Consider the following 12,061-nt stretch of genomic DNA (forward strand, 5'->3'; position numbering starts at 1 on the left):
TGGAAAAGGTCAGTTTTCATTCCAATCCCAAAGAAAGGCAATGCCAAAGAATGCTCAAACTACTGCACAATTGCACTCATCTCACATGCTAGTAAAGTAATGTTCAAAATTCTCCAAGCCAGGCTTCAGCAATATGTGAACTGTGAACTCCCTAATGTTCAAACTGGTTTTAGAAAAGGCAGGGGACCCACCAGAGATCAAATTGCCAACATCCGCTGGATCATGGAAAAAGCAAGAGAGTTCCAGAAAAACATCTATTTCTGATTTATTGATGATGCCAAAGCCTTTGATTGTGTGGATCACAAGAAACTGTGGAAAATTCTGAAAGAGATGGGAATACCAGACCACCTGACCTGCCTCTTGAGAAATCTGTATGCAGGCCAGGAAGCAACAGTTAGAACTGGACAAGGAACAATAGATTGGTTCCAAATAGGAAAAGGAGTACGTCAAGGCTGTATATTGACACCCTACTCTTTTAACTTATATACAGAGTACATCATGAGAAATGCTGGACTGGAACGAACACAAGCTGGAATCAAGATTGCCGGTATCAGTAACCTCAGATACGCAGATGACACCACGCTTATGGCAGAAAGTAAAGAGAAACTAAAAAGCCTCTTGATGAAAGTGAAAGAGGAGAGCGAAAAAGTCAGCTTAAAGCTCAACAGTCAGAAAACGAAGATCATGGCATCCGGTCCCATCACTTCATGGCAAATAGATAGGGAAACAGTGGAAACAGTGTCAGACTTTATTTTGGGGGCTCTAAAATCACTGCAGATGGTAACTGCAGCCATGAAATTATAAGACGCATACTCCTTTGAAGAAAAGTTATGACCAACCTATATAGCATATTCAAAAGCAGAGACATTACTTTGCCAACAAAGGTCCATCTAGTCAAGGCACTGCCTCAAGGGATATGAGTCTGAGTGAACTCCGGGAGTTGGTGACAGGGAGGCCTGGCGTGCTGCGATTCATGAGGTCGCAAAGAGTCGGACACGACTAAGTGTCTGCACTGAACTGAACTGAACTGTGTGTTCTTGCCACCTCTTCTTAATATCTTCTGCTTCTTTTAGATCCATACCATTTCTGTCCTTTATTGAGCCCATCTTTGGGGACATGTTTGCTTGTTATCGCTAATTTTCTTGAAGAGATCTCTATTCTTTCCCATTCTATTGTTTTCATCTATTTCTTTGCACTGATCATTGAGGAAGGCTTTCTTATCTCTCCTTGCTGTTCTTTGGAACTTTGCATTCAAATGGTTATATCTTTCCTTTTCTCCTTTGTTTTTCACTTCTCTTCCTTTCACAGCTATCTGTAAGGCCTCCTCAGAAAGCCATTTTGCTTTTTTGCAATTCTTTTTCCTGGGGATTGTCTTGCTCCCTGTCTCCTGTACAATGTCATGAACCTCAGTCCATAGTTCATCAGGCACTCTGTCTATCAGATCTAGTCCATTAAATCTATTTCCCACTTCACTGTATAATCGTAAGGGATTTGATTTAGGTCATACCTGAATGGTCTCGTTTTCCCTCCTTTCTTCAATTTAGGTCAGAATTTGGCAATAAAGAGTTCATGATCTGAGCCACAGTCAGCTCCCGGTCTTGCTTTTGCTGACTGTATAGAGCTTCTCCATCTTTGGCTGCCCTCATAGTCAGCAAAAGAGTCTGAAATGCAGTACTTGGATGCAGTCTCAAAAACGACAGAATGATCTCTGTTTGTTTCCAAGGCAAACCATTCAATATCACAGTAATCCAAGTTTATGCCCCAACCAATAATGCTGAAGAAGCTGAAGTTTAGCGGTTCTGTGAAGACCTACAAGACCTTTTAGAGCTAACACCTGAAAAAGATACCCTTTTCGTTTTAGGGGACTGGAATGCAAAAGTAGGAAGTCAAGAAACACCTGGAGTAACTTGCAGATTTGGCCTTGGAGAACACAGAATGAAGCAGGACAAAGCTCATAGAGTTTTGCCAAGAGAACACACTGATCATAGCTTAGTTTATATTCCCTCATAATCTTAGGAACTGAGAGAGGATGGGTGGCCCTTCAGCAGGTAATGAGTTTTAGGTTATCTTGTTAAGCTGAAGTTTCAAGAGATATATGCCCTTTTAGAATTTAAGATGTTGAAGTTTTAATAGATACTATCTTTTCATATATGTCTGAAGATGGCAGATGCTTGAACATACTGTCATGCCAAGAAATAGGAATCTGTGGTAAATAAGAGTGAGAGAGTTGGAAAATAAGAGAACGATAGGGAAGTTCTTGTAGACATGGGAATGATCTGCAGTAGTTTTCTCTAGGCTTAAGAAAATTGTGGAAGAGGTGCATGGATGTCAGTTGGGGCTAGAAATTGGAGGGAACATGTTAGAGAAACATTTGGGAAGGTAAGAGAATGTGTTTAAAAAATAATGCTTAAGGTTTATAAATTACAGTGAAAGAGTGTGAGCAAAAGGAAGACATGCAAAGAAGTACAAGAGCATTTTGAGGGTGAAATTATGATATGAGAGAAGACCAAAAGGATTCTAATTCGGTAGGGGAATAATGGTTTCAACCGGAACTCTAGTTTGTAGTTTTTCCACTGCCAGAGCAAGCAGAGTGTCCATTGTGATTGTAGACTTGTTGACAATAGCAACTTGAAATCTTGATTCTGTTTATCACTGAAAATAAACTTTAGTAACTCTAAAAGCTCTGTTCATGGGGTTTTAAAGTCTTACCTACACAGAAAGAATAAAATATAACACATAATAACGTGGAGGTTTATTTGTTGAGTCAGAGAAAGTAAAAATATTCATTATGATAATACATAATAAAATTTGAAAAACTAGTTTGTTAGTCCCTTGGAAGACAGGAATGAACATCTACATGACTTTAGTGAATCAGGAAAGTAAGTATGGGTTGTAGCTCAATAAAAATTGTTACAAGATAGTACATGTAAAATAGGGAAATCTAAATATGTTTCAGAGATTCAGACTCTCTCAAGGCTTTCTGGGAAAAAAATACAAGAATAATAATATATACATGTATCTACCAATTAAAATATCATAGGTTAATTCAGTTTACATATACCAAGCACCAGTCATATGTGAGGTATCATGTAAGACACTTTTCTATATATTCTTGTGATTAAGTTTTTTAGAAAATCAGATATGTAACATTTGGAGTAGTTATAGACTAGCAGAAAGAGAACACATTTATCAGCCACTATAAAATTAAGTTCCTTAGGTATCTGGTCACAAGCTAGATGGCAATACATTGCAGAGGCAGGCATCCATAGTCTTGGTCCCTAATGCAGAGCCATCCCTAGGACATGTGGGGCTTCTGTCTATATAAAGAATTTGACTATTGTATTACAAAATTCATGGACTCATGTGAGGTATAATGATTTATTGATAGAGAATTACAATATTGGATAGAGAATAAGAACTTAACATTTGCTGATTGTCCAGTCAGTGAAGCTGAAGACTGCTCCTGGTGTCCAGGCACCATTTCTTCCTGCTCTGTCCTAAGAACTCTCTTTTCTTGTCCAATATTTTCAAGTGTACTTGCTGATTTTAAATCTTAGGCCATGAGAAAAAGGTAGCAATGCTGTTATTGCTCATAAAGTCCTGTGTGTATGTGTTAGTCACTTAGTCGTGTCTGACTCTTTGCAACCTCATGGAATGTAGCCCGCCAGGCTTCTCTGTCCATGGAATTCTCCAGGCAAGAATACTGAAGTGGGTTACCATTGCCTTCAGGGGATCTTCCTGATCCAGGGATCGAACCTGGGTCTCCCGCATTGTAGGCAGATTATTTACTGTCTGAGCCACCCATAAAGCCATGGCTCATCTAAAACAGCCAGGAAACAGAAGAAAATGCTAATTTAATTTTAGGTGTTTTTTTTTTTCTGAGTCTATTTTTCTTGGACCAGGATCAACTATGTAATTTGTAGTCTCAGTGCAAAGCAAAATGCAGGGCCCTTTGTTTAAAAAATAAGATTTTCAATATGGAAAGTGGGTCCCTATATGGACGTAAGAGGTTTGGCCTCACTGAAACGTGTCCTCATATCCTCCTGCCACCCTCCAGATGCTCTGTGGTGTGGAGGGCATGCACTCCTGACCTGAGACTTCCCTGTACCAGCACTCAGGGCCCTGCCAGGGCAGAGGACAGCTGCAGTCATTGGACAGGGGAAGGAAAGGGAAACTGGGAGGGTCCGGGGGTGGCAGCCAAGAAATCATAGAGAAGCAGAAGGAGGCAGGACACCCTTGGGCTGAAGTTATAGGTCCCTGAAGCATGTTCTGTTGTCCTTTTGGCCACGTACAAACCACAAATTCATAATAAAATCATTAAGCAATCTAAGGTGGCAACCATGGAACATTGAACCCCAAAGTGGGACCCTTCTGGGCACAAGGCCCCATGTGACTGGTCCATGGAACAGGCCTTGCCTTGAATTTTACCATTGTGTACTGTCAGTATCAACTGATCATGCCAAAAGCACCCCGGAATCATGCAGAATGTGACGGGGGAACAAATTTGTCACAGATAACTATGCTTTGGATAACATGGCATACGACAGAGGATATCAAGAATTGATAGTTCATATTTCAGTGAAGTTATTAGTTAACTATTGACTTATTATTATGACAGACCCACAGGCTAGGGTGTGGATTTGGAGGAGGATGGCCAGGAAAGGCTCACTAGGGTTGAAAGATAAAACCATTAGGAACTAAAAAACAGATCATGATATCTGCTTTAATAGAGGTATAAATACAAATAAGAACAACAGGAAAAGCAGGAGTAAATAAATTAACTTTGATGGGTACTGCAGAAAAGCCTTTTAGGGAAAAAAAATGACTTTAGTCTGGCCAAGACTGGTAGTATTTCAAGTGCCAGAGGCTAAGTGGCAGACATTCCAGACTGAAAGGACAGCATAAGCAGAGACAGTGAAATGAAGAACGTGCTGATAGATGTGCTCACATGCTGGGATTTTCAAGCATTCTTTTATTACAGTTCTTGAACATCTCTTTTCTAGGCACAAGCTGGGCTTATAAGAATATAGGTTTAAGAATCAGAGCGTCCACCACTTACGAGCTGTGTGACCAGAGCCACCTTACTTAACCACTCTGAGCCTCCGTTTTAGTCATCTGTAAAATAAAGACCTGGGTTTTACAGAATTATAAAAATTAAATGAGGTAATGTCTGTAAATACTTCAACCAGTACCCTCAGTCCAATGAAGGAAAAAGCAAATAGATGTGATTACACATGCTGTGAAAATACAGAAAGGAAAGTGACTCTCTCTGCCTGAGGGTTTTGTGCTCTGCTTCCTGAAAGAGATGATATTTGAACTTGGGGCTGAAGGGTAAGTATGTGTTTATAAGCCAAGGGGAAGCTGAGAAACATTCTCTCAGGCTGCGGTTTAGAAATGATGAATCCCTTTTATGAGCTGCTTGGGGATGTGAGACAAGGAGTAGCGAGAGGAAGAAAAAGCAGACCATATATACATCTATAAATAAAAACAGAATAACCTTTCATTACCACCCCAAGCCCCTTTTAGCCGATTCAAAATATCAGACTCTCCCACCAAGAAGAGGCAAGAGCCCTTCCGTGCTGAGTGCTCCCTTGAGTAAGATGCAAACCAGTTTGCATGAGAGCTTCTGTAGGAAATGTTCTGTGCATTTTCTTCCTCTACAAGAAGGCTGGAGCTGAGAGAGACAACACTCAGGAAATGCCGTCGCTTTTCCCATCCTCACGTGAAACAGTTTGCTTCATTGGCAGACATTTAATAAGACATGATTGGCTCTTAAAAATAGGAGTCTTAGTGGTCTTGATTGATCTGTTTTATCATGTGCTTTGTGCTTTAAATGCATGTCTTTTTCTGTCTTCTCCCTCCAGACTGAACACTTGGCTCAGCAGACTCAGTTCAAAGAAAGAGAGACTGGAAGTGTCCAGCGCCCTGTAAGTAACATGATCCTCTAACGGGGGTCAGCCCAGGTGGAGCCAGTGACCACCATGTTTATTAAAAGATCATTTTATTCCCATGCAGTTTCATCTTCTTCACCTCTGCTGTCTGAGCACCTGTAGTGTGATTTTGTAAAGTCCTTGAGCTGCTTTATTCCTCTTACAAGTAATCAAGTTATATGAAACCAGTAACCTGACAGAGGATCAGTAGCAGCGACAACACAGAGCACCAGGGAGGTTCATTTTATGGTGTCAGCTGTGACCCAGAGTCAAGCAAGGAAGAAAGGGCAAGACAAGAGGCTGCTTTTTGAAAGCATTTCTTATTCTCGGCCTTGTTGGGCATACAGTCAGATATTACCTATGCATTTCACTGTGTCTCTCCCCTGATTCCCCAGTTCTGAATCCTGAGGCTTCTTCTGGTTTGGTTTTGGTTATTTGATTTAAATCTCTGTATTATCTCATGCACGGATTCCAAGCTTGGGCCTTGCTGAGAGACTCCTGCAGTTCACAACCTTGTGTTTCTCCAGTTTACCTTAACTGATACCAGTTCCAAATTTCGAAGCCTGAAACTGACCACAGTCCCCATTAGTCACAGTTTTCTGTTTAGGAGATGCCATCACTCTTAGGTATTATAAGCAACAAGTGACTAGAAAATGATAAGCTGTTGAACTTCACCTTGCCATTCAATAAATAGCTTGTGTGTAATGAATTCTGTGGTTGCCTGTTTTCACCCAAGAGCTAGAAAAAATGCAAACAGCTGCTCAACTAATGTAAGCAATGTTTGAATTTTTAGAACGGGCTGAATAGCAGGAGATTCGACTGTGAAGATGAGAATCCAGTGGGGGAGGACAGGACTCAGCAGATGTACCCCCTGTATGACCAGATGCGCTACCAAGACGGGAGCCCTGGCAGACACCATCCATATAGCGACCTGGAGGGAGTCTACATCAACCCGGGGGAACACTATGTGTGAAGGTCCTCTTTCTCCAGTGCTGTTTTAACAAATGTTTATTCTTAGATTGGGGGGAGAGAAACTGAGGCCAATAGTTATGATTTTATTCTCTCTCATATAAAGCAATCCCAGTCTAAGTGTATCGGAAGTTGTGATGAATGACTTGGCGCCAAGAGCGAATTTATTTCTTTCATTAAGAGTTTCTTAGGCACCAGCTGTGTTTGTGAACTTGACTCTAGCTTTGTGTGTTTCTGTGATGATGGCGTTTAACTACTAACATTTGGCCTACAATGGCATGTTCATTTAAAAGTAGAGCATCTGCCTGGGATGACAGCAGTGATTCTCCAGAAAGAAAGGCCCCAGCTGGGAATATTAACCTCACTGGGTCTCAGGCAGACCAGCCTGTTCATTTGTAATTCAAACAGGCAGAAAAAGGAGCTCAGAATCCATCTCACTAATTATTTCATGGAACTTGGGCTTTCCTGACTTGTTTAGTACAGTTAACAATACCTGCTTACAAATAAGAGGCTAAGAGGCATACTTCATTGTTTATCCCAAAAACATAACAAAAGGCAGTTTAAACCTTCAGGTCTGTTGGTTGCTTTTATACTCTTGTGATATTGTACTGTGTGTTCCTTCTTATGATCTCAGGATCACCAAGGTCCTAAGGGATGCATATTTCTTGCTATCATCGACCTAGTCTTGATGAGCTGTGTGCTAACCAAGGTTTTCTCTTATTCTGTCATTGTTCCCACAGTTCTGTTCTTTGCAGTCAAGATTAGCCTATTTCCCACCTGTTAAAATCTAAAAGCCCTTTCTAAATGGTGGACAGCCTTGAGCCTTTTCCTTCTTTTCTGTGGTATTGTATATGACAAGCTCAGCTTTCACTACTAAATTTCTTTCAAACTAATCCTGTCTACACAGGCTTCAGCTACCCTCTGCATTCTTCAGACTTCTTATTGTCCATGTTTTATCTACCTCAAGGGGAAAAAAAAAAAAAAAAAAGCCTGATGGAAAAAGCACCATGAAATAATCCTTGCTCTTAAAGGCCAGGTCAAAAATTTGAAAACCTAAAAAAAAAAAAAAAAAAAAAAAGGCCCCATTAATATGGCCTGTGTGCTAAACCCACATGTGGTCCTTGATCCTTCGAGTAAGGAGATGCTAACGGCAGATATTACAGTGACTGGCTTATTCCTGCAACATCTTGGTGCCTGCCAATGCCTGTCTGGAATTTTCTCACTTCCCTTTGCCAACTTTTCCTCACTGAGCCTTGAAGGTAGCAATTATAACGGGGTGAGCAGAGTGGGGAGCATAGGCACACGCGCAAGCATCAGTCTCCCGTCCTCACATCTTAGACAAGCATTGCTTTACTATGTGTTGGAAGCTTATGGGTCTGCCCAGATATGAAAACACTGCAGACTTGTCATATGTTAGGAAAGAGTGACATAAGCACTGAAATAAAATTGTACACATTTCCAACCTGAGCTCCAAGGGACAGCAGAATATTAACGTAGATTTCTACTGGGATACCAAAGATAAATTATGATTCACATTGCCCTGACTCTGTTTCTTGCTTGTGTATTTATTCCCTTTACTCAGTTGCCGTGCTTTATCAGAAAAATTATCCAAGCTGTTCTACAGTAGTAATACAAAGCCACCCTCCTTTACATGGATGACCAGCAATTCTGTAAAAGATTATAGTTGTGTTGCTGACTCTTTGTGACCTCATGGACTAGCCCGCCAGACTCCTCTGTCCTTGGGATTTCCCAGGCAAAGATACTGGAGTGGGTTGCCATTTCCTTCTCCAGGGGATCTTCCCGACCCAGAGATGGAACCTGCATCTCTTGCACTGGCAGGCAGGTTCTTTACCACTGAGCCACCTGGGAAGCCCCAAAAGACGATAGTACGTGGAATCAAAGGGTAAATACCAGGGACCATCATGGCTGTATCACTGCACTACCTCAAAATTAGTCCACTGCCCTTGCTAGCAAGCTGGCCCAGAAAGAAGGTACCTAATTTTATTACTCGAAATCCCATCAGTGAGTTAATGTAACTGAGGGTATAGGGATCCTTGCAATGCCTTCCAGTAGATAGTTGACTCTAGTCAGAGTTCTTCTTGATAAGGAAGTGGTTTATACATACTGGATGTTATAGTGGAAGATACTGAGGTGCAGTCACTCCTTTAGTGAGCTTTAAAAATTGGGGATGGTTTCTTGGGTCCTACTGGGGAGCAAATTGTTGGATTAGTGTTACAAAAGAAGACCTTGGACCTCAGGGGGAATTGAGGTGTCTTCATTGGCACTAGGGAAAGAGATTGGAAGCACTGAGCTTCAGAACCCTTTGACCTGTGTTTCTGCCTCCCTAGCAACAAGTAGCCACTATTGCAATTTTGTACATTCTTGGTGCAGTTATAGAAAAGAAATCTCAGGATGTAGACACCTCTTGCAACAGCCAGCTAGTTCAATATCCTCTTTGCTTCTCTGTCAGCTATGATATTTCTTTAACAAACTGGTAGATTTTATAGCTGTTGGCCCCTTACATGGGTCACAGAAGCTGTATAATTGCTTATCCCGGTGCCTTCCATCTGTTCTCTCTAAATACTGAGGGGAATAGAATGGAGCTTTAAAAGGGTTTGATCAACAAGCTCCCTCAAGCAAAAAATGCCATCCAAAATTAGCTTGTTGATCTCTAAATTTGGAGTCTAGACCACTTGAGGATGGACAGTTAAATTTGGAAGTCAGACTCTTCAAGGTCTGTGAGTGAGGCTTAAGGATGTAAGCCACAGCTGATACTAGATACTCTTCCCATAACTGGTTTGTTAAAACACACTGAACCAGAAATAAATCCCAGAGTGCTTATCCACTTAGGCTTGCAGCTTTGCATTTCAAGGGGGAGTGTGCATGCTCCATCTTAAACACACAGCCTTGATTTTGTAGATGGCCTAACCTCCAGGAGCATACATCATCGCTGCAATAGCAGATCACCAGATTCCTTGCACACCACACTGAACTAGTGTCAGCATGATTTAGGATTGCTCTGATATAATGGGATAAGAATTTAGATTAATTCTTAAAAGGCAGTGGTTTGTTTTCTCTTCTATGAGGGCTCCTCTATCCTTGGCTTTCTTACATGTTCTAAAATTGAATAGAACATGTTCTAAAATTGAATAGAACATGTAAGAAAGCAAGGATAGAGGACCCTGGTGGAGTCCATGGGGTCTCAAAGAGTCAGACATAACTGAGCAACTGAGATCACACACGTAAGAAATAGTGTCAGAATATGCTAACTTTGAAGACTCTTACCTGTCCTTGGCTTCACTGTAACATGCACATGTGTGTGTGGGGAGGGGTGGTCTGTTGAAATGAACGTAGAAATGTCAGGGCCCCTACCTGTGGTTTAGTTCTGTGCTTCTCTTGTTCCTGTGCTGAACTGGCAACACCCTTCATCCTTGGGCAATTTGCAGAAACTGTTGTTTGTAAGCCTGTTCAACTGTGGACTATGCCTGGGTTCATCTTATGGCCCTTGAAAGGTATTTGTGTTCCTTCCATTAAAATTGTTGTAAGCTAGACTTTGTCAGTCTGGTCACTTGCGATTATTAGGTGGTTTGGTGGGCTTCTGACTGATAGCTCAGTTGGTAAAGAATCTGCCTGCAATGTGGGAGACCTGGGTTTGATCCCTGGGTTGAGAAGATGCCCTGGAGAAGGGAAAGGCTACCCACTCCAGTATTCTGGCCTGGAGAATTCCATGGACTATACAGTCCATGGGGTTGCAAAGAGGCACAACTGAGTGACTTTCACTTTCACTTTTGGTGGCTTCCAGTAGATGAGGGCTGTAGGTCTCCTCCCCACAACCTTACTAGGTGGTATATTACACAGAAATCAGGTTTTAAGCCAATGTCTGCATTACTCATGTACATAAACAAGCAGGCACCAGAACAGACATCCTATAATAGTCAACCTGTCATGTAAGCTTGAAAAAGTTCCCACTCCATTCTTTTAGAGAGCCTATCAATATTTTGTGTAAAAGGGTTATTAGAAATGAATCCAGTAATATTATAGCTGATTCAGTGTCAGGCAGCCTGATTCTGTTCAACTTCTAGACACAGAGCAGGTTAGTAATCTAGGAATCCTAGAGCTAGTGGCCTTGCTAGCACTGTATGCCCTGTTTGTGAAAGAGTGGAGTGCCCTGTAGTATTTTTGCCAGTCCACATGCCTTTAACACCATTCATTTGACCACTGAAAATAATCACCTATTAACGAAGTCTCTGGTGCTGAACTCTTGTGGTAGTAGCCTCTGAAGTGAGCTTTTCGAATGCTAACTAACAACCTTTGGAGGGTATATTCCCAACTAGGAAATTTCAAATGTTAACCAAACGCTTCTAGGGTGTATGTGGTAAGACCATTTAACAAGCGCCAAAATAATTTAAATTACATTCAACATAACAGATTTTCTTAAGGAATTGTTGTTACCACACCGTCACACTATATTCACCTCTCTAACGTCAACCACCTGCTGGCATTTCTCCTTAGTGACAGCCTTTTCCTTCTTAGGATGGGTGTGTGTGTGTGGGTGTGTGTGTATGTGTGTATGCATCAGAGAGAGAGAAAGACAGAGGGGAGAGAAGCCCACTTAAAATTCACAGTTGAAAAAACTGTTGGAGTTCACACATGCAAGAAAACCCTCACATCTACAAACATCTATTTCAGGCCCATTTTATTATCTTGCATCAGCATTTTTTTTATAATACTTTAGCATTATTTCTGCAAAAAAGGTTAGAAGTGGGTTCAGAAGCCTTTTTGCCTCAATGGCCAAAATATGTAAAGTATTAGGTTTATTTCTACTGTATTTCCATTTATTAGGATAGGTATTATCTACTCATGTTTGTTTGATTGTGGAAATTTGGAACTACGAGTAGACTAGAATAAAGAGAATGTCAGCAATTCAGATGACACTAAACATCTTTTTATCAAACATGATCAGTTGAGACTATGATGTTGAAGTTTCAAGGAGAACGGAAACCACCATTGACAAAGAAAAGGATTCTCCATTCCATAGATGGGAATAAATCCCTTTCATTAGTCCATTCCTCCAGAAAATTCCAGTCAGTGTTTGGGGGATAAGGCCATGATGTGTATCAAATTACATACCTACATCCTGTCCTCACCAAAAGTTCGATTCA

At 41.1% G+C, this 12,061-nt stretch overlaps 1 protein-coding gene across 1 annotated transcript in view; it reads left to right on the forward strand.

Moving 5' to 3' along the window:
• The window catches only part of NECTIN3 (nectin cell adhesion molecule 3), a 121,666-nt gene extending 113,797 nt beyond the window's left edge, over positions 1-7,869 (forward strand). Inside the window, exons 8-9 of the mRNA XM_018064281.1 lie at positions 5,865-5,927; positions 6,724-7,869. Of these exons, the coding sequence (XP_017919770.1) occupies positions 5,865-5,927; positions 6,724-6,903 (243 nt within the window). The 3' untranslated portion in view covers positions 6,904-7,869. The remainder of the gene's footprint in view (positions 1-5,864; positions 5,928-6,723) is intronic.

The sequence above is a fragment of the Capra hircus genome, chromosome 1 (genome assembly GCF_001704415.2).
Source record: "Capra hircus breed San Clemente chromosome 1, ASM170441v1, whole genome shotgun sequence".
NCBI lineage: Eukaryota > Metazoa > Chordata > Mammalia > Artiodactyla > Bovidae > Capra > Capra hircus.